Raw genomic sequence first — 23,784 nt, forward strand, 5'->3', positions numbered from 1 at the left:
ATACTGTTATTTGAAATTATTTAAATAATAAAAAGAAACGTTAAATGTGAAATTAAAACCACCAGCAGGTGGCAGCAAGTCACTGTTAATAAGTGAGTCATTGCGATTGAACCGAATCATTTAAACGGTTGATTCATTCAGGAACCAAACACCGTCATGTTGCTCAGAGACGCAAAACAGTGCTGTGGCTGTGTTTGGAATTATTTTTGTTGTCGAAATTGAGCAAAAAAATGGTGTCTAAGTCTCTTAATTAACTTCTTGTTGTTTGAACTGTTGTAAATAATCAGTATTACATTTGTAATCATGGTAATTTTTGGAGAGAAAAAAAACATTACTAACTATATGAAATTATATAAATACATACATTTTCTGTCCCCATATCTTGAATTTTGTGATCAATCTAAATGCATTTTATTAGACTGAATCATGCAGTGAAAGAACGCACTCGCACTAGTCTAGACTTCACGTAATGTATGCGTGCACTCTGTAGGGGTGTTTTGAATGGTTTTTGCAAAATACTCGATAATGTCAAATCATACATCGTTAAAACAACAATTACGGTATTATCGCAGACGATATATATCGCACACTCCTATTTCATAGTAGTTTAATTCAGTATGTAGTCAGCTGTACCCAGTATGCTGGCCTTGCCCAGGCTGGTGATGGACTCTCCGTAGTGTCTCGTGACCAGCACAGGTGAGCTGCTGGGACTGGAGCCGTTCTCCGTGTCGCTCGCTGCGTTCTTGCTCACACTTAGATGGCTGGGTCTGATCTCATCATACGGGGTGGGGCTGATGGTGTTACACCTTCAAAACAATACATCAAAACACAAATCCAGAATCATAACAGAGAAGCCTAACGTTCTGGCCAATTTAAACTTTAAACCAGTGATTCTCAACCAGGGCTCTGGAGCCCACAGCAAAATCACCAGTTATTATTGGTGCCCAGTTGTTATTAATAATGGTTCTTATTATTAGTGTTATAGCAGTTTTTGCTGCTATATATTTGTGACGAGTGGGGGCGGGGCCGAGAGCCGTGGGAACGGAGCGAGGCCGGTGGAGTAAATGCTAATGCACGACACCTGCGCCACTCACCGGTCTCGAGTCCCACGGAGGAGCTCCGGAAGGATAAAAGGAAGAGTGACGACAGTGAAAGACGAGAGAGGACCAGGCCTGGACTTCTCCATCATGGCCCTCGCGGACGCTCATTATCAATTACTCCACCGGCCTCGCTCCGTTCCCACGGCTCTCGGCCCTGCCCCTCTCGTCACAATATTTTTGTGAGAAGACCAGACAAGAACCATTGTTTTCAACTTTGATAATCAGAAGTGTTTCTTGAGCAGCAAATCAGCATATTAGAATGATTCCTGAAGAATCATAAGAGATCAAAAGGGACTTCTTTCAAAACATTAAAAAAAAAATCATAATTATTCTAAACTTTTGACAGGTAGTGTGTGGGTTTGTAACTATAAATTAATTAAAACATAACATGAAATAAAATAACAAATATAATTAAAATACTAAGAGCTAGTGCTGTCAAACGATTAATCGCATCCAAAATATAAGTTTTTGTTTACATAATATATGTGTGTATACCGTGTATATTTATTATGTATATATAAATACAGTATTTATACATTTATTATGTATATATAAATACAGTATATATTTTGAAAATATTTCCATGTATTTATTTATATTCATATAATTGATATTATATATACATTTTTAAATGTATAAACAACATTTTTCTTAAATAAATGCATGCATGTGTGTGTATTTATATATACATAATAAATATACACAGTACACAGACATATATTATGTAAACAAAAACTTTTATTTTGGATGCGATTAATTGTGATTAATTGTTTGACAGCACTAGTAAGAACACATAAAATCAACATGTAAACTCGTTTCTACCTCAATAACTATTTGTTTATTAAAGCACATACAGTTCTTGAAACTTCTGGAATCATAAAATTAACTATGGCTAATTAGTTTAATACATCAACACTCTCAGTTTCTGTTAATAATAATAATAAAAAAAAAAAACGTAACAAAAAGTTCATCCGAAAATATTTTAGCTTATATGATCGGGGGCTCAAATATTGGACAACAGGGGGCCTTTGTGTCAAAAAGGCTGAGAACCACTGCTTTAAACACTACTACAAATAGGACAAAAATAATTAAGATACTGAAAAATGAAGGTCAAATGGAAAATATAAAATATAATGTTACATTTCATAAGCATGTAAATCAATGTTCCTGATTAGGACTGTATAAACTCTCCCCAAATAATAAGATATCAAGACTCACCAGTGTATTTGGACAGGTGCAATATTGCTATAGTGCTTTAAAACAAGAGGCTCCAGTCGATAGGCCTGTCAGACAATGAAATATATGACAAAAAAAGCTAAATGAATCCCTTGCACTGCAAGTTGACAGACTGAGATGCAGTGACGTGGTCTTACCACAGGATCTGTTGGGTGGAAGATGTTGAAGAGGCGCCGGCAGATGGATTTGGGCATGATGTGGTCCTGGTCACCGGTGTTTCCGGGCCGGATGCCTCTCAAAGCCAGAAACACAGCCAGAGGAGAACCCATGCAGAAGAAGTTCTCCACCTGCAAATTATTTAATGGGCTTTATCATATACTGTAGAGATACTGTACAGATGTGCTATTTGTATGAGAGAGCAGAAAACCAAGTTAATAAAACTTTGCTGAAAATGTGTTCACCCTCAGGTCATACAAGATTAGGATGAGTTTGTTCTTCATCAGATTTGTAGAAATGTAGCATTGCATCAGTGTCTCAGCAATGGATACTCTGCAGTGAATGGGTGCCGTCAGAATGAGAGTCCAAACAGCTGATAAAAACATCACAATAATCCACAAGTAATCCACAGCACTCCAGTCCATCAGTTAACATCTGGACAAGACAAAAGCTGCATTTGTACGAAACAAATCCTTCGAGTCCATAATCCATAATAACGCTTCCTCCATTGGAAAAGTCCATCTCCTGTTGTCTCTCACATCAAAACCCACCCACAAATTTGTTTAGAGCTGTTTTGTTTTAGTTTGTAAACAGTGCTTGATCTGTGCAGATTTCTCTCCTGATTCAGACCAGACCACTTTTTTCACTGGAGAGAGCAATATTATGGACTCATAAACATGCCGCTTTTGTCTTCTCCAGATGTTAACTGATGGACTAATGGACTCATAAACATGCCGCTTTTGTCTTCTCCAGATGTTAACTGATGGACTGGAGTGCTGTGGATTACTTGTGGATTATTGTGATGTTTTTATCAGCTGTTTGGACTCTTATTCTGACGGCACCCATTCACTACAGAGGATCTATTGGTGAGCAAGTGATGGAATGCTACATTTCTCCAAACCTGATGAAGAAACAAACTCATCTACATTTTGAATGGCCTGAGAATGAGCACATTTTCAGCTTTTTTGGGTGAAATATTCCTTTAATGTCACTACATCACCTTAAATGTTAATGTAGGAAAGGGTGTAGGTTTTGCTGCCTTCAGGCCCTGAAGTTGATCTTGCAGTTCTCGTAACCTGTCACAGATACAGATTAATTGCAAGATATAAGATTTATATTTTCATGAAGAATGAGTGGTGCTTGTTTAATGCAAAACTCACCGCATTACTACGCAGTTACTTACCTCTGTCTGGTTAGTTGCACTTCCTCCAGCAGGTGGCGCTCTTCATGAGTGGTCCAGTGCAAATCTTCACCCTCCAGCTGATCCCGATGTTCTTGCAGACAGAAGCGCACAGGATCCCAGCCTGTCATGATATCAAAGGTGATCACGCAGCCCAGCGAGTGGGAGATGATGGACACTTTGCCGCCTCTGCTCTCAAACTCGGGGTTTCGTGAGCAGAAGAGAGAATAGAGGCGGTTGAGCTCCTGCGTCAAACCGTTAGTGATCTGGAAGGATGAACATTAGAGCATATATAAACAAAATACTTTATACGTCAGCTATATAGGAAGATATATAGTACTGTTCAAATGTTTGGGGTCAGTAAGATTTTTTTAAGTAATTAATTAATGCTTTCTTTCATCAAAGATGCATTAAATTGATCAAAAGTGACAGTAAAGACTTTTATAATGTTTCAAAAGATTTATATGTCAAAATAGTGCTGTTCTTTTGAACTTTCTATTCATTTGTGAATCCTGAAAAATAAAATGTATCACTATTTCCACAAAAAAAAATATTGGGCAGCACGACTGTTTTCAACATTGATAATAATCAGAAATGTTTCTTGAGCAGCAAATCAGCATATTAGAATGATTTCTGAAGATCATGTGACACTGAAGACTGGAGTAATGATGCTGAAAATACAGCTGCACATCACAGAAATAAATTACATTTTACAATACATTCACATAGAAAACAGCTGTTTTAAATTGTAATAATATTCCACAATATGACTGTTTTTATTGTATTTTTGATCAAATGAATGCAGCCTTGGTAAGCAGAAGATACTTCTTTCAAAAACATTAAAAACTGTCTAACCCCAAACGTCTGAACGCTAGTTTAACTCACCCCCAAATGAACGTTCTGTAATAAATAATCACATTCATCTCATTCCAAACTAATGTGACTTACTTTCTTTAGTGAAACACAAAAGGAGATGGTTTGCTGACGCAGCTCTTTTCCGTACAATAAAAGTATATAGTAACTAGAGACTGTCGAGCTCCAAAAAATACCACAAAAATGCACCTTAAAAGTTTCATAGCTTTATGTGATCAACGTATTAGTGCTTGACAGCCACTCGTTACTAGTGTATATGCTTTAATTGTGTGGAAAAGAACAGCATGAACATTATTCTGAATTTCAGTACAAGTTTGGAATGACGCGAGGGTGAGAAAATATAACTATTCATCATGAATGTGGGTCACCTCGTCTCTGTAGAGAGGGCTGGTGTAGTACATGATGTCCATGGCGCTGCTGTTGAGTAAATCTCTCAGGCCTCTCACTTTATCTGGTGTGATTGACTCCACTGTGTCTGCATTTGAAGAGGACAACGCTCTCAAAATATGCATACAAAGGCTCATGTATTTTTTCAGTCATCATTTCGTTATTAATGTTAATGTCCGTCATTGTTTGAGCTGTTTCGGTTGCACAGCTGATGGAGGGATGAAAGATGATAAATGAGTTTATGGCCTGTATTATATTCTCCTGCCATTCTTCTGCTCTCCACTAAAACAGCATGTGTGTGCTTTTGAACAAAAGGTAAAAGCACAGAGTGTGTGATAACAGCAGCTGTTCAGAGGGTGAATGCAGACAGACACGTGGTGTGGTGTGGCGTCTGTCTTACCGCCGTCCAAAGCCAGTTTAGAGCGCCACTCGACCGGCAGGAACTCCACATGTTCCTCTGTTTGCTCAGCGAAGTGCTTCTCCTCCATCTTCCTCACAGCTTCCCGCAGCCTGAACACACCAAACACAAGGTTACATACAGAAAATCACATTACCCTTCAAAACGTGCACACTTTAAAGGGGTCATATGATGCTGCTAAAAAGAACATTATTTTGTGTATTTGGTGTAATGAATAAGTATTCAAAAATAATTATTGTTAACTACAACTAAAACTATTAAAATAGTTGGAAACAAAGTGATAAAGTTGTAGTTGAAATGCTAAAATTTAAAGAAAGATTATAGAAATAGTAGAAATATTAAAACAAAGACAAATAAAAATGCCAATAAAAGACTAATATTTTTTTAAATAAAAAAAGTTATCTTTTTTTGTATTTTGTTCAATTTCTTAGAAATGTCTTCTGTACTGTTTGAACATTGTGTTCGTTTGTTCGTTTTTACGAATAATAAAGAGCAAAACAAATTACAAATTCTAAAAACACAATTACTAAAACCAAAATGAAAACATAAAAAATATGAAAATATAAAATAAAAGCTAATTTGAAATATTAATAAATGCTATAATAGTAAACAAACAATAAAAACATTTCTGTTTTTTTTTTTTTTTTTTAAGGAAGGTTATTTTTCAAACATTCGTTCGGTATCTCACTATGGGAATCGCCTCAGGCGTTACCAATCCTGGAAGCACCGATTACACCACGTCTGTCTGTTGACAGACCAATCACGACAGTGATGCGGGAGTCCCGCCTCCCTCATATATATCACTGATCTTTATATCATACAAAGATGCCTCGCGTCCTTGTGCATGCGGAGCAAGTATTTCAGGCAGGGATTCTCATCCCCAGTGTATTGTATGCCTGGGGGTGAGACATGCTCAAGCAGCACTCGTGAACCCCGAGTGCTGTCCGCACTGTTCCCTTCTCCCGTCAAGGGTTCTGGAGAGAAGAGTGCGGGTGGCGGCCGCTAATAAAGGAGACCCCTCCCTTTCTCCGTCGACCACGTTGACCAAAGAGCCACCTGTGTCATGCAGCTGGGGCGAGTTTATGGATGAAGTCTCCCCCGAGCTTCCTCCTCTTTTCCCGATCTTGTCAGAGGGAAGAGAGGAGGAGGAGGATGATGACGAAGTGATCACTCGTCTGTTGGAGGAGGATGGAGAGGAGGATGATGACGACACGATCCTACCAACGATGTCCTCCTGTCCAGGAAGCGCGTTAAGCGAAGGGTCCCCGGCCTCGGTTCAAGTGGAGCTCGATCTGCTCGAAATGTGCAGGAGGGTGAGGGTCAATAAAATTTTTATTGAATGGCCGTCGCAGCAGGCGGGCCAGGGAACGGAGAGAGACCTATATGATGGCAAGCAACTGCCGTCGACCTCCTGTTGAGCTGTCAGTGGCTCATCATCTTAACCCTAATCGCAGAGCAGCTTTTCTTCTGCCTCAGCTTCACTGCCAGGACGTACTGAGCACTTAACAACCTCAGTTTTTCAGAAGATCTATCGTTCCTCTGCTCTGGCAGTGAGGGCTCTGAATGCTACCTCTCGCCTCACTGCTTATCAAGTAGAGCTCATGGAGGAGATGAGGAGACAAATGGATGCTGGGTCACCAAACCCAGCTCTCTGGGAAGAGATCTGCGTTATTGCAGATCTCAACCTGAGAACCTCCAGGGGCGCAGTCCAGAGCTGCGGCCGCAGCATGGGCTTGGCAGTGGTTGGCGAGCGAGCTCTCTGGCTGGGACTTTCAGGACTATCTGACAGAGAGAAAGCTGATTTCCTGGATGCCCTGGTTGAGCCCAAAGCCCTTTTCGGAGCATCAGTCACTGCTATGCGCCAGCGGTGTGATCTGAGGAAGCAGGAGGGTGAGGCTTTCAAAGCTTGCCTCCCCCGAAAACCCATTCGGCTAATGGCTTCTCCATTAGCACGCCCTGGTTTTGATGCCCCTCTCAGAAGTGGTCAGTCTGTTTTCAGGAGCCCCAGACCTCCTCAGCCTCAACAGACTGAGGCACGGCCTTAGCCAGCAAAGCCAAGGGGGAAACCTTCCTTTGCAGCAGCAGCAGCTAGACACAGACCGGCAAACCCTCAGAGAGGGAAGAAACACCAAGCAACCTAACCCGTCCTCATGTTCTGGATGAGGGGACGAGCAACAGCACTCTTGGAGTATCTGTTGTTATCCTCCCTCAAAAAGAGTGGTTATTTTCTCCCCCTCCCGCCAAGAGAAGGCGTTGGACTTGGGAATCGTTCAAGGAAATGTCAAAAAGTTCTCTTTTGACCAGTTCAGGTGTGGAGTTCACACCAGTTCCCCCAGTGCCCCACAAAGAAGTTCTCCACCCACGGAGTTGCCAGAAAGGGCAGAGCGCTGTTCACAAGGAAATATGTGTGGTGTGAAAATAAACAAATTCCCTGTGCATCCAGGCAGTGGGCCGAGGGCACAGCAAGGTTTGAAAATAAAAACACAAACAAAACCAAACTTACTCAATTCAGAGCTGCAATCCCCAGCTCCCCCGCAGGATGGTGCGACCGCGCCATTAGTGGACGAGAGCCGCTGCGGTCCGCTCGCTGCTCACGCAGAGAGCTGGCGCGCATGCGCAGTACACCCCTGGGTTTTATCTACGATACTGAGGGGTTATCGTCTGCAGTTTTCTGTAAAACCACCAGTTTTCAACAGTGTGTTGATATCAGCCGCAGAAGGGGAGTCAGCTCAAGTTTTAGAGGAAGAAATAGCCTCTTTAATATGGAAAAGAGCAATTCGAGTTGTACCGCCGGAGGACAGCCAGCAAGGCTTTTACTCCCGGTACTTTGTAATTCCCAAGAGAGGGGGAGGTCTCCGTCCCATTCTGGATTTGCAGAACCTGAACAAACACCTCAGAAAATACAAGTTCAAAATGCCCACATTCAAAGCACGGTCACATTTTATTCGCGAGAAAGACTGGTTCACCTCAGTCGATCTGGAAGATGCATATTTCCATATACACATCTACCCGGCACACAGGAAATTCCTCAGGTTTGCCTATCAGGGCACAGCCAACAAGTTTATGACTGTTCCGTTCGGGCTCTCATTAGCTCCAAGAACGTTCAGCAAATGTATAGAAGCGGCTCTATCACCGCTGAGAACAGCGGGTCTCAGAGTGTCATCTTATTTGGACGATCTTCTCCTCTGCGCTCCGTCATGGCAGCAAGCGGAGGCAGACACAGACACATGCTTGTGTCTCATTTGGAGAGCTTAGGTTTCAAGATAAACGAGACAAAAAGCTGCCTGGTGCCCACACAGGAGATGTGGAGGAGATTCACACAGATTCATCAGGAGACTGAACTCAGATCGGTATCAAGCATTTCTGTAAGAGGAGCGCATCAGGTCGCAGCTGTCTGTCCCTGTTTCAAGAAGGGAACAAAGTACCATTCAGACTGTGTTTACGCCTTCTGGGGCTGATGGCCTCGACAGTCTTGGTTATTCCTTTGGGACTGTTGCGAATGAGGGAGTTTCAGAATTGGACAGCGGCACAACACTTATGTCCAAAACGCCACCTCAACCACAGAGTGATGGTGTCACCACTTTGCATGCGTGCTCTCCGCCATTGGAGAAACCGCTTGTTCCTCGAATCAGGGAATCCGCTGGGTGCAGTTTCCATGAGGAAGGTGGTAACGACGGACTGTCACTTTGAGGTTGGGGTGCAGTGTGTGAGGGCAGAATAGTGAAAGGGAAATTGCCCGTCTCGCTGCAGAGCGCGCACATAAATTATCTAGAACTGTTAACAGTGTTTCTAGCTTTGAAACATTTTGTGCAGTTTCTGCGGAACCACCACGTTTTGATCAGATCAGACAATATGACCACGGTAGCTTATATAAATCGCCAAGGGGGCACACACTCTCCTTTAGCTTCACAGTCTGGCACAGAAACTGATTGTGTGGGGCAGGAAACACTTTTTCTCTTTATCATTCATTACGGGCAACGCACGTACCAGGAATAATGAATGCGGGGGGCGGATCTCCTGTCCAGGGGGAATCCTTGGCACGGAGAATGGACACACCTCCCTCAGGTAGTGGGCCAGTTGTAAAAGAGATTCGGCCGCGTTGCCGTAGATCTCTTCGCATCGCATAAAACACTCACTGCCCTCTGTTCTTCTTGCTAGCAAGAGACGGTGCACCTATGGGTGTGGATGCCTTAGTGCACCCGTGGCCAAATGTACTGCTTTACGCGTTTCCTCCGCTAAGTCTGATCATACCAACTCTAAGAAGAGTAAGGGAGTGCGGTCACTCAGTCATATTGATTGCCCCGAACTGGCCGGGGAAATTGTGGCTGACAGAGATAATGCAACTCCTATGCGCAGCTCCTATGCTGCGCAGAGACCTCCTCTCACAAGCGCGCGGGGAGATTTTTCACCCCGCCCCGGACAAAGTTGCTCTTTGGGCTTGGTCCGTGAGAGGTTAAACTTAAATGCTACTGGTTTGCCTCCAAGGGTGATCGAGACAATTCAGAATGCGAGGGCTGCCTCGACGCGCTCTGCCTACGATAGGAAATGGAATGTTTTCGAGCAATGGTGCGCGCATAAGCACATTGTTCTGTTTCTCTGTTCTGTCGCAGATGTGTTGTTTTCTGCAAGAACTTTTGGATAAAGGCAGAGCTTTTTCTGCCATTAAGGTGTATCATGCGGCGATTTGTGCGTGTCATGTGGGGATTGACAAATAACACTATGGGTCGACACCCGCTTGTATGCAGGTTTATGAGCGGTGCGTGGCATTTGAACAGGGTGTCAAAACCACTGATTCCGCCGTGGGATCTGTCTGTAGTACTTAACGCACAGTACACAGTATCTCGTACACCTTTTGAACCTATAGACAGCAGCGATCTGAAGCTCCTTTTGGTAAAGACTGCATTATTACTGGCTCTTTCATCTGCAAAGCGGGTTAGTGAACTTCATGCTTTGTCAGTTCATAACTCCTGTATGCAGTTCACTATGGATTACTCCAGAGTGTCTCTCAAAACTAATACAGCGTTCGTGCCTAAGGTGAGCGAGTCAGCTCTAGCCTGTAATCAAGTGGATTTATTGGCTTTTCATCCACCACCCTTTTCGTCACCAGAAGAAGAGTGGCTTCACTGTTTGTGCCCTGTCCGTGCATTGTGTTACTATGTAAACAGAACGAAAGCGCTGCGGAAGAGTAATCAGTAGTGGTCAACCGATATTGGTTTTTTGACAGCCGATGCCGATGCCGATATCTTGGAAAGCAGGGTGGCCGATGGCCGATATAATTTTATTTATTTTAATTTATATTTAAGAAATTTTAAATCATTTGAAAATGGATTAAAAATAATTGTGTAAAATAAACATACTATTTTCACAAATAAATAAATAATGAGATGAATATGACAGCGGGCAAATGCATAAAGCGCAGCATAATTTGAAATCACTAGTTTAAAGTTTGCCGATCGCGTGTTTCCAGTCAAGCAGAACTCTCCTCCTATCAGCATTCAATTTGCACAGACTGACCGTCACCCAGAGAACACGCGATCATGCAGGATACAAATGCACACTTCAACTAGATTCGACTAAGTCTGCAAGGTTTGTGAAATTAAATGTTCATTAGTCATTCAAAGATTTGTTTAAATGATATAAATGCGTATATAAATATGCTGATGGCAAATGAGAAAGTAGTATAATGTTTGCCTTTCTATTACTAATAATATTAAAGCAATCGTTATAATACTTTTTGTATACATTTTAATTCCTTTGTTTAACAGTTCTATCTGATTATTAGATAGACTTCAATTCATATTAGACAGAACTGAACGACGACACTGTTCACATTCTCCCTCTTATTCGCTACAAGAGGGAGAATGTGACCACTGTGTTCAGGCGCTGGCGTTCACTCAGCGCCGTTAAAATAAAAGTACCGCCTTGAACACATCGGCCAACCAGAAAAACTTATCAGCCGATGCAGATATTTTAAAAATGCCAAATATCGGGCGATGTATTGGCCTTGGCGATATATCGGTCGACCACTAGTAATCAGTTATTTGTTTCATGGGCTGATTCTCATAGGGGTAAACCTATTTCTCGTCAGCGCCTGTCCCACTGGGAAAATCAGCTTGAAAGCATCCTGAAATTTAAATTAATTCATAAGTGAATGTTGGAGCTGTAACTATTTATAATATACTGGTCAAAGCAGTATCAAGGTGTTGACTCTTATTAAGTGATAAACATGAGAAACACACATTTTGTGAGAAAATGCAAACCAGGAGCTCTGAACGTGTTTACATGAACACATTCATCCAAATATTTTCCTATTTTATACACTATAGCTGTTCACCACTGCATATCATTGAGGACTTCATTATCACTAACAGCTCTCCTGAGGACTTACATGCCAGTGTTTTTGATGATACGATCCTTGTCCATCTTCTGTCCAATGCCATGGACCACAAACACAATGTGTGTGGTCTGAGGGGGTTTATCGTCCAGCGAGGCCTCTTCCACAAAGCCGCGGTGCAGTCTGGTGCCACTGCTGGAGGCTGAGCACAACCACACCACACACGTTATGAGAGCTGTGCTGTTTTATTCATACAGTCACACATAAATAGCGTTTATGCAGCCTCTGCATCTGTGACTATATTCACATTATAACATGGGCTCTTGTACCTCTACTGCTTTTTATGAAAAGATTAAAACATTATAAAAATATTGCGGACACAAAAAATACCTTAAAATATCCTACCTTGGCTATTTGCATCATACATGGTCATAGTAACACTTTACAATAAGATTCTATTTGTTAACATTAGTTAACATCAGGGCTGTACAGTGCGACATATATGTCGCACGTGCTACGAAAAAACTGGTCTGTGCGATGAATAAATTTACCACTGTAGCACGCGTGCGATACAGTTTTGCATGTTCATACAGCAAATTAAGAAAACGTTGTCTAAAAACAATTTTCCTGATGGTTTGTATTTTTTGTGCTCTGTGTGGAACATCAGTGCCTGTTTAAGTGATGAACTCCATGTGTTTGTTTTCAGACATGATAACAGACATTTTATACTTGTGCTACAACTTTTTGGCCTGTGCTACAAAACTTTCAATCTCTGTAGCACCAGTGCTATGTGAAAAAAAAGTTAACGTACAGCCCTGGTTAACATGAACAACCAATAAAAATATTTCAAAGCATTTATAAATCTTAGTTAATGTTAATTACCGTATTGGCCCGAATATAAGACGACCCTGATTATAAGACGACCCCCCTTTTTCCAGATGTACCTTTTGGAAAAAGGCTTTTTAAAAACCAAATCTTGCATTTACTAATATATTGCTCAAATCAAATGTTGTACGCTAACAAACATAAATATTGTAACAAAAGTTTTACTTATTGTTAGTTAATGCATTGCTAATGTTAACTAATAGGACCTCATTGTAAAATATTAACAGGGATATTATAGTCAACTTAAACCATAAACATAAACATTAAAAAATAAATAAAATAAATATAAAACTTAATATTACTTTTTTGTTCACACTTTAGTTTGGGGACCAATTCTCACTATTAACTAACCATTATCTACAACTTTTGCCTCCTAATTTGCTGCTTTTTAATAGTTGGTAAGGTAGTTGTTAAGTTTCGGCATGGGGTTTAGGATTAAGGGATCTAAAATATGGTCATGCAGAATAATACATGAATATGTGCTTTATAAGTAGTAATAAACAGCCACTATGCTAGTAATATGCATGCTAATAAGCAACTAGTTAATAGTGAGAATTGGTCCCTAAACTAAAGTGTTTCCCCTTTTTTATTAATATAAAATAACTAAAATAAAATGACTTGAAAATTAATAAAACTTATAAAGACATATTTTTGAAAAAACAAAAATACACACAAAAATAAAATAACATTGACTAAAATGATCATATATATTTTACATTTTAATTTAAAATTAAATGTTTAATTTTAAATGTAATTTTTTTTTAAATATTCATAAAAAGTTTAAAAGTATCACAATGATACTAAAATAACACTGCCATCATATTATCAGAAAAGCTGATGCTTTTTTTTTAATACAAGTCTGTCTATACAAGTCCTGCGTGTTTGGAGAGTTTTTTTAAAAGGAATATAACAAAAGTGCCTAAAAATACAGCTGGGATTGAACAGCAGGTTGATTACTGTGTGTACACTCTGTCCACTCACCTTTAGAGAAGCCCAGCTTCTGCGTGACAGTGCGGGCGATCTTAGACGTGGTGGCGTCACTATACAGATACACCTCATCCACACTGTACCAGTCCACATGACTGCGGCTCAACTGCACACTGTGAATGGCTGGACGACATTTAGGAAAGAAGACCACACTCGTTACATTCAAAGACATGGCTATATAGTAACACACATCACTGTTCATAACATGCACAGAATATCAATATCAGTTTCTACTCACATTATATATATATATACAGTATATATATATATATATATATATATTGCAATGTTCCAGTGTCTATTGATAACAAAAAAATAATAATAATGTCATCCCTCAGTTTGCGTTTGATAGTTCACTTCATTAAAAGTCTTCATTAAAAGACATTATGGATGGTTTAAATGTACACTTATACTTTTGTTCAAATGTTTATATTAATTATTTAGTACAAATTACAATTACATTACTTACAGAGGGAGGAAATAAATAACTTTTTACAGCATTATTTTTTTTGGTCAGAGACTGATAGGTATAGTAGTAAAATCTGTTGACTAGTAATCATTGTTGCATTATATGCCAATGGTGGCACTTCTTGCATTTTTCCCCAAACGTTTTCTTGCCTATCTGTAGATATTACAAATATCTTAAAATCCTTTGAGAATTCAGTTCTTAACAAACTTTTATTTTGGTATTTTCATTTTTAAGGCCCTATATGATTCAGGTCTGGAAATGGGGATCTCAATGTGGTTTCAGGAGTAAATTGTTAAACCAAATGTGGGTCACTTTCCATACAGCTTTGCATTATGTGCCTGTAACTCATGAAGCACTGTTGAATTTTACCCATTTTCAGTGGTTACTTATGAAAACTCTCTAAAAATAATATTTTTTGCAATTGTTTAGATTCCAGTTTCAACATTATTTGTTCCTCAGGCATTTGTCTTTAAAATGAAAAAAAAAAAAAGTATTAGCTCTATACAAAGTGACCCACATTTAAATATGTGTACAACTGAACAATTTACTCATGGAGCCACAATGAGATCACTGTATCTCTGGAACTGAATCACATAGAAGATAAATGAAGATAATGAAGATAAACATTTGTTAAGAACCAGACTCTAAAAGGATATTAAGATATCTTTAACATTTCTTGAGTTACAGGCATGCACATTTTGGGGAAAAAAATGCAAAAAGTGTGTTTTTTCACCATTCACATACAATGCTACGGAGCCCCTAAAGGGACATGGTGGTGGGAAAAAAAATTGGGGAGGGTGGAAATTTTTTTTTGCGTTCTCTCGCAAAACCAGTTGAGTTCGGACAAACACTTCCTGTTTACTTTACAGCTTGTAAGTTAGTGGTTCATACTGCTCGTACGTTCACAATGGAGCGGTACATAGAGTTTTATTTTAAAATTAGACTCAAGTTCAAATCCAGTCAGCTTTGCTTATAGTTAAGGCATGGTTTTGGGACGTTCTAAAATGCTTAATGTGGCTTAATGTACTATAACAGTGACATTGGAGGCCCAATTCAGTATTTATAGATTATATTAATACTAATAACAATTGTAATATTAATAACCTTATTAATAGCATTACTATCAGTAAAGCAGATAGCCATGAATGCAACGTTAAGCTTTTTCTCCCCCATAGAAAACCGTTAGGCTATAGAAAACACTTAAGGGAGGCTAATGGAACAGCTGCAGAACTGTCAAAAAAAGACTAATAATAATAATTATAAATAATCAAATTTAAAATAGTTCTGCTGCAAGTTTACATACTTGAGCATGTTTTCTCATGGTTTATTGTTGAGCTATGAGTTCCTCACTGATTATTTGTGTCCTTGGTGTTGGTGGTGTTGGCTCAAAAATGACCAAAGAGTTTCGATATTTTTCCTATTTAAAACTTGACTCTTCTGTAGTTGACTAAGACTTGACTAAGACCGACGGAAAATGAAATGCTGCGTAATATCATTGCGTCTGCTGCACCCATGGTACGGCAGCAAAGTTCCTTGATTATTACGCTGGAATGAGAGTATAGTTCCTAGCCATATCGGCCTAGAAAATCGCAGCTTTTCATTTTCCGTCGGTCTTAGTACACGCTGTAACTACAGAAGAGTCCAGTTTTAAACAGGAAAAATATCGAAACTCTTTGGTCATTTTTGAGCGAGATGCTAACGGTCTAATCAGATTCAATTATCTATGCTAAGCTACAGCTAAAAGTGCTACCGCCAGACCCGGAGATCGGCTGAATGGATTAGAAAACGGTAAAACTCAACTGTTTAACTCTAGGGGAGTTGGAAAATGAGCCTATTTTCAAAAATAGTGGAGTGTTCCTTTAACATGAGACACAATGTATGTATCCAAAACACTGCTTTGGGTATTTTGGATACATCAGATTCTAAATATAGTATCCTAATAGCTATAATAAGAAAAAAAAACAGCAGGGAAAAAAAGTAAAGTGGAACAAAAAGAATAATTTTTTAACACATTTGTGAAGCTAATGCAGGGTTCTAATGAACAAAGGCGGAAAAAGAGAATCAGCATCTACAAGGAGTAAAAACAGAGGGTTGTAGTACCTTGACATCGCTTTCGCTTGTGACTTTTAGCACTCGTCTGATATCCGCTCCATTTGAATAGAAAGGGGAGGTAGAATGGGGGTAAATGGGAAAGAACTAACAAACCAAGAAACAGTAAGTGGTCATGTTATTGGCAATATCACTATTCTATATCACTCTAACACAAAATCTTAGTTTTAATAAAAACCCACAGTATTATGAGACTGCATTGTACTGTATAACATTCAACTCAAAATATAAGTAATGCCATCAAATTGTGTCATTCCAGCAGTACATTTAAGCAGGAAAGGCAATAACATCAAGACCTGTGTTAGTAACACATGAAAATCATGCTGCTTACATGCTTATAAGGGCCTTTTTTAAGGATTTCAAAGTGAACGCATGTGATATGACCCAGGACACATTTCTTATTTCCGATTTGTTAACCAATAAATGTTTCAATAGTAAAGACAGTGAAAACACAAAATCACTCTACCATGTAAATCACAAACTCATACAAATCCAAATAACATAACTGGTCTTTTGTTAATTCAGTGTTTAAGGGAGCTGTTGTTTTATTACTTTGATCTTTTACTAACCATGTTTACAAGCACAAGAATATGGCTTTATTAAATGAAATTTGATCATATTGTAATTATGTACGCATTGTGCATTGCCAAAACTAAATTAAGACAAAGCACCGTTAGAGTCTACACTTTTAGATCACTGTGCTTGTGTGACATAAAAACACTGCAGAGAACTGCTAAATATGCAGTGTAATAAATGACAAGGAGAATATCTCTGGTACTTCCATAATAAACCTGCACACAGGAACATTCCAACACCTCTGAAGCATCTAAACCTTTCGGAGTTTAAAGACTTAACTAGAACACAGACCTTAATCAGAAAATGATGTGCATGTAATAGGATCCTATTCCTAAATAACTTAGATTCTTAGATTCTATTTTAAAGAGAGAATTCACTCCTCTGTGAGGCTGTATTGTTTATTGTCCTTCCCTCCCTTTATTTCTTACACACCAACCAATGCAGAACATTTCTCTCCTTTTTCAAAACCCAAGCACTCATTCCCAACACAGCAGACCCTTAAAACAAGCCTTTTTTAACATTTATAAGTCTGCATTTGTAAAAGAGATTTTTACACTATAATGTCTCAAACACAAGAATTGTAGCATATAATAAAAATGTTCTCACATCTCAGTTTAACATGCAAAGTCAATTACTGTATAAGTAAGCTACTGGCAGATTTGACTTTTTTGAAGATTGTAAACACATTGATTTTTCTGAACACTAAGCCACACCAAAATGTGTGTCATGTGTAATGAAAAGTGTGATGTGCAGCATGAAACTGCTGTTACAATGGACTGAAAACAAAAGAAGCTACACCCGAATAATTTAAGACTAAGACTAATTTAGGTCCCAGGACAGAACCCTGTGACACTCCAAGGTCGATTATTCAACAAAATTGCTTATTCGATAGAATCTGCTATCCTGATAGGACAAAACTGTAAAAGTGCAGATGACGAGATTTGGATTACTGACTAGAGGAGATTAGACAAGATTTTCTGCACAAGAAAGTTACATTTTAATCTAATGAACCTTTACTTGTGATTAAAAGTTAGATCCCAGTGGAAGATGTTCATTCAGCGTTCATGTAACTCAATGTTTAAATACACATTGGATGTAATTTTGTATGACCTACATTTAGCACCTCAAGAGTAAGTGGCCTACAAGACAGTGAACTTGTAGTGTAGTTTAAAAGAAAGGAGAAATTTACCTAGCTGCTTAGACCCTATTGTAACATCTCAATGTGAGATGAGTCACATTGGCTCACTGGCAAATTAAGAGATTTTTGCTTTTTGTCTATAATCCATTACCCTATAAAACAAAAAATCCTTAAAAATGTAAATAAAAAAATAAGACCTAAATCAGTATCTTTCAACTGTTGTGTTGAATTGCCATTATGGATATTCACTTCTGGGTTGCACATTTAACTTTACTCTGTTATTTAGTTTCCTTCACTGCTATACTTCAATTTTCAAATTTAAATTACAAAAATGTTAATTCAAAGTATTAAAAAAAATAATAATAATAAGTGCTCTCTGTGTGCTACCCTCTTGTCAATGCTCAACCCAGAATTTTATGCAGAATGTCTCACATATATCACTATAGATAATGTCATAGATATCATTATAGAACATTCAAATAAACTGATTAAGCATCAGGCCATCACAAGCTGCTTTTAATGCAACGGACAGAAGTTTTTAATGTATAATTAATATAAACTCATCAACTGACATATGATATTTGTAAATAATATTTAATTTTACACGAACAACTTGGTATTAAACAACTGCCACTGTGCAATGTGACATACGCACTATAGTTTTATCTATCTAGTTTTATGCTTTCCAGTGTTAATTTGTGTCAGTATTGCCAGAATAAGTTATTGTTGTTTTGAAAACGTATTGTTTAAAAGATCTCTCTCCCCATATTAGTCCTTCCTGGTTTGAGACCAGCTTGTTTTAGGGGTCAGTGTGGAGCAGATGTTCCTGCTATTTTTCCAGTGGAGCAAATTTTCTGTGGTTCCAGATAGCAGCAGCACCCTGCCAGTGGAAAAAGGGCTTGTGTGTGTTTATGGATAGAAAAGATAGCTGAAAAGTACAAAAAAAATTTTTTGGGATGCAAATGCAATCATGATGTTTTAGAAATGGTATGAGGAGCATTTCAGTCATGCACGCATTCCGCTCTGTCATTTTTCAACAGGTGTTGACAATAAGGGCAGGTGTGACCTTGTCAGGAACAAAACCTTTCACTGATGGATTCGTCATTAATTTCCCAATACTTCTAAACTAACTAACAGCCTCACATAGAGGACGAATGCTCTCTTTTTACAATGAACCTCTTTAGAACAACCAAATAATGTGCTAGTAATAGAGTCTCTCACCATCTTTTCTGTCCACAGTCTTGGCCAGCGTGTCAGTCTCAAAAGCGTCCTGTATCTGTTGTCCTCGGAAGCACGCCAGGTGCTCTTTCTCTATGAGGTCGCTCTCATCCTCCTCTACAGGCATCCATGTGCCGTCAATGAACCACTGGCCTCTCATGACAGGGATACGATCCTGTTCTACAGGGCAGAGAACACAAAATAAAGTACTATTAGTACAGAACACGGAATAGAAGTAGGAACTAGGATCATTCAGCAATCAAAAAATGTGTACAAGCATAAGAAACATATATTTACATTGGGTAAAATGTATCTACACTGCAAAAATAGTTTTTTGAAGCTGTCAATTAAACAAAGATTACTGGGGTACATTTTACAAGAAAATATCCTTTATACTTCAGAATTTTACATTTAATTCAATGTGTTACTTGCCGTTTCTTTGGAATTATTTACACAATTTTCTAGCAATTTCTGAGTGAAAATTGTTTCAAAGTAAATCCTACTCCAAATCAGTTTCCGTGTACATGCATTTAAAAGTTTTACTCTGAATTCTTCTGCTAAACACACTATAGTGATATCACACTCACCCGAGATGCTAATACAGTTAATCATTATGCAAAAAACAAAACATGTTGCCTTTAAGATGATGCACCGAATATCTCTTCTGAAAAAAAGAGCATTTTTCATCATGTGAAAGTTTAAATCACTGTTGTCCACACTGTCAACTACACTACTTCCCTGTTGTGTAATAACATATTTCAAAAAGAAAAATGCACATTATTTTTTTTTTATCTGTTATAAAAGTGGTTTAAAGGGGTCCTATTATGCTCTTTTACAAAGTCTTGATTTTGTTTTGGTTCTAATGAGCCGCTTTGTGATATCACAAAGCACGGAAAACAAATGCTGTAGTCCAAACGAGCCGTTCGTTGTAGTTCTTGAAAAGGGATTTTTTTTTAACAAAATATCTCCCTTTGGAGTGGACTTTGAGATTTGTAACTTTCTAGATCTTTTTTATTCCCAAACATACACACTACACACTGACTAAAATTTTAAAAGTGAAAAAGCATAATAGGACCCCTTTAAAACTATATTTAATCCAGATGGGAGAATAAATATGGGTATGATTTATTCTAATTATGTGCATAAAATGGTTTCAAAAATGGTTTAAATAAAAAGTTTAGAAAAAAAAAAGAGGTCTTACTTCACACCTGACGTGAACAAAACTGCAGGTGTCACAGACACCAAAGAATGTGAATAATTCAGTGGACAGGGCAGGTACTTTTCCTGGAAGGATGAGCACGTTAAGCTTAGAAATGTTCAATAACTCTTTAAGGATCTAAGGATTCTCAAGAGCAACATGTGTGTAGCTTCAAGAAAGCAACTATACAGCTGTGTTGTGTTTTTTAATAATTTATAATCATTTAAATACTCAATTAAATTAAATAATCATTTACGTATCATTTAACCATTTATTAATTTTTAGTACATTTCTTATTATTTTATTTATTTTCCTTGCTCTTGTACTGCTTTTTATTAATGTTTAATCAGATTGCATGGTTTCAAGAGATATCTGTCTTCACGAGTTAGAGATAAGAGAATGTCTCCATTTCAAAGCTTTTAACATAGCAGGGTGATGTTGTGAAGCAGTTTTTCTATTGCTTTTGCTTAAAACACTTGTTGGATCTGTGCTGGTCAGATATAATAAGATTATTCAATAATCCTGGCTCATTTTTATCATCACTTCATCTCCTGCATCTCAGGCTGATAAAAGACTCTCAGTTACAGTTTGGGGTTTCAGACAAAACATTTTTGTTAAATGATTTTGGGTGTCAGACAAGACGCTGCCGGCTGATTTTGGATACCAGACAAAATCTTCTGACCGAATCTGGTAATGAGACTGGATACAATATTCCTGGCGTGGAGATTCAATCTCACATTTTTGGTCATTAGGATGTCGGCACAATTTAAAACGGATCTTTTGTCAGTAAAGCCAATGAATGCAATAAGACTTAAGCACAATATTACAGACCACATCCTGCCAAATGAGTCTAACCCAATTCAGTAAAGAAATAAAAAACTGTGGGGTGCTTTATTCGGTAATTTGTTGAGTCAGGACTTGGGTTTAAAAGACAATTAATAATCAGTATAATATTAAATATTTAACTGCACTGACACTATCAGATAAGAACAAAAAATAAACTGACCTATCGGTAAGCTCATGTTACGGTCGTCACGATCGCGGATGACAACATGCAGGATCAACACTGTTCATGTATCGCAGGGTACGATTAAATTAATGTACATTTAACCAGTTTAATATGGAGAGGCACTGAAATGTAGACCTTCGTTTATGTGTTTTTGCCCTACACTGTACATGACGTGAGAACAGTTCGCTATTTAGGTTTGCAATAGCCATGACTCACTAACTTTAACGTTAGCTGGTTTTAGCCAGAGATACCTTGCTGTAACTTAATGAGAGTATGACAACCAGAAAATGAATGTTTTTGTCTTCATTGGGATTGGGGTTGAATGCTTAGGGACATTTTGCTCTGTTTTGTTTGGGTTTAGGAAATGTAATCAAATCAATTCTATCGCCCATCCTCTCAGTATACCTGGAATCAGTGTTACAAGTACCACAGGCACATCGTTTTTCCATTTTTGTAGCATAAACACCATCAAACCGATGAAAGCTTCGGATCTTCCAGTGTTTCTCTACAGCGCTGAAACCTACAGATGTCTGAGTTCCGAACCCCTTGCAACTGATACTCGACTGCCATTGGCTCATCTGCGTTCGAGGGGAGGGGCTTACCGATAGGTCAATTGTGCTTCTTCTCCTGTAGAGCTGCTTTACAGCTGAAACTGAATTTACGAGCTGCTTTGAAACAATCTGTAGTGTGTAAAGAGGTATATGTGACCCTGCAGCACAAAAGCAGTCTTAAGTCGCTGGGGTATATTTGTAGCAATAGCCAACAATACATTGTTTAAGAACTTCATTTGGACAACTTTAAAGGCGATTTTCTCAATATTTTGATTTTTTTGCACCCTCAGATTCCAGATTTTCAAATAGCTGTATCTCAGCCAAAAATTGCCGTATCCTAAAGCTTATTCATTCAGCTTTCAGAAGATGTATAAATCTCAATTTTAAAAAAACTGACCCTTATGACTGGTTTTGTCGTCCAGGGGCACATATAAAGAAATGTGACTTGACCCATCAAGGAGCATTACTTACGATTCCAGTACACCGGATAGCACTCTTTATTCCTCACATCCACTTCATAGAGTCCTCCTCTGACACACACGGCCTCAATAGTGATGTCAATGCTCTCCTTGCTGCTGGTATCCAGCGCCGGTTCCCCTCCATCAAGCCCATCGTCTTTAAGAATCTCCTCTCCGCCACGGCTCAAAGCCCTTTCCGGGTTTAACTCGCAGAATCTGCGATACATGATTTCTATCCTGAGAGAGTCGTGTCCCATGAAGGGCTTCCATGTCTTTTTGTCCTCTTTGTAAAACCACCTGACTTCCTCGGGCCCCAGCTCTGTGATCACCTCGAATCGGTGTCTGGAAGCGCAGGACCGGGCCGCTTTCCGAATGCCGAACAGATGATCCTTACCGTGGTAGTAGTCTGAGGCAGGGTTTGTGCAGTCTTCTGTATTGCTGGTATGGAGGTAGCTGGTGACAGGAGTTGTGCGTGGGTCCAGATGGCCCCTAGGAAGGACGTCTGAGGCAGGATCGCCACGGTTCCCGAGTCTCAGCGTCATTCTGTCCCGTGGCGAAGAGTGTCTGCCCGTGTCTGCGTACATCCCTCTCCCGATGGACTCGTCGTAGAGGCTGATGAAGGCATCGTTTCGGTCTCTAATGCCAAAAGACAGTTTATTGCCAGGATTGTTAATAAACCGTGTCTTCTTAGTAAGACTGCTCATAACTCCTTCCTTGTGGAGCCAGCGGAGGTCCCGACCGGAACTGAGCTCTGTGACGTCACCCAACAAGGGCCATGACGTCATGTCAAAACAAAACGTACCTGACACTCAACCTGCCACTATAGCTTATCAGCTAAATTACACCATGTCATGTTATTCAGCTGTGTATTGCTGGTCAGGTGAGCAGGAATGGCCAGCGTGACGTCATACCACAACAACAACAAAAGTAGCTTAGAAGCAACTTGCCACTTTTAAATGTACATTAAACGATTTTTTTTTTTGTAATGTTATTGAGCTGTTTAAAGCTGCTTTATATCCGAGGGCAAAGACGAAGAACCGGTCTGACACACTGCAATGATTCCTGCACTGAAATCTGCACTACGTTACCGGATTTACGCGCTGCTCCAAACCTGCCGTCTCTCAGCCGAACCGGAGCGCGTCATTTCACCGAATCACGCTCTTCCGCTCTGTTTATCTATAAATGAGTCCGTGTCACAAATAGAAACATAAGTCTGTGCTCTATTCCAGTCAGACTGATGGCGGCTGACCTGCTGGCTGACAAGTGCGGGATGTACGGCCTTACGTCACAGGAGACGTAGTGCGTAAGAGCTCACGTATGAGCGCGTAGCGCACTTGTTACGAGGCAACCAGGTAAGCCATTTGGCCAGCCAGAGCTCGCGCGTATTTGTGGCTAAACAAGTCCTGGATTCTGATGGTTTGAAGTAAAATGCACCCGTTTAAACACAAATACATTTTGTATTAAAATAACAAGAACTGAAGTTTTTGAATAGATATAGGCAG

The 23,784-nt window shown here is 39.2% G+C and overlaps 1 protein-coding gene across 2 annotated transcripts in view; it reads right to left on the minus strand.

Moving 5' to 3' along the window:
- LOC107752719 (phospholipase DDHD1) overlaps positions 1-23,523 on the minus strand; it is a 26,259-nt gene extending 2,736 nt beyond the window's left edge. The window contains exons 1-13 of one of the 2 annotated variants that reach the window (XM_016568745.1): positions 23,371-23,523; positions 22,296-22,918; positions 19,070-19,246; positions 16,126-16,221; positions 13,551-13,679; positions 11,739-11,886; positions 5,333-5,442; positions 4,914-5,020; positions 3,676-3,938; positions 3,493-3,568; positions 2,474-2,623; positions 2,319-2,383; positions 634-806 (exon numbers count right to left, since the gene is read on the minus strand). In XM_016568745.1, the coding sequence (XP_016424231.1) occupies positions 634-806; positions 2,319-2,383; positions 2,474-2,623; positions 3,493-3,568; positions 3,676-3,938; positions 4,914-5,020; positions 5,333-5,442; positions 11,739-11,886; positions 13,551-13,679; positions 16,126-16,221; positions 19,070-19,246; positions 22,296-22,866 (2,065 nt within the window). In that variant the 5' untranslated portion in view covers positions 22,867-22,918; positions 23,371-23,523. Of the gene's footprint in view, positions 1-633; positions 807-2,318; positions 2,384-2,473; positions 2,624-3,492; positions 3,569-3,675; positions 3,939-4,913; positions 5,021-5,332; positions 5,443-11,738; positions 11,887-13,550; positions 13,680-16,125; positions 16,222-19,069; positions 19,247-22,295; positions 23,126-23,370 lie in introns of those variants that run through there. The other variant, XM_016568744.1, reaches the window with a different exon arrangement.
- Positions 23,524-23,784: the final 261 nt, after the last annotated feature.

This window comes from Sinocyclocheilus rhinocerous, unplaced genomic scaffold (genome assembly GCF_001515625.1).
Source record: "Sinocyclocheilus rhinocerous isolate Xijiao unplaced genomic scaffold, SAMN03320098_v1.1 scaffold321, whole genome shotgun sequence".
NCBI lineage: Eukaryota > Metazoa > Chordata > Actinopteri > Cypriniformes > Cyprinidae > Sinocyclocheilus > Sinocyclocheilus rhinocerous.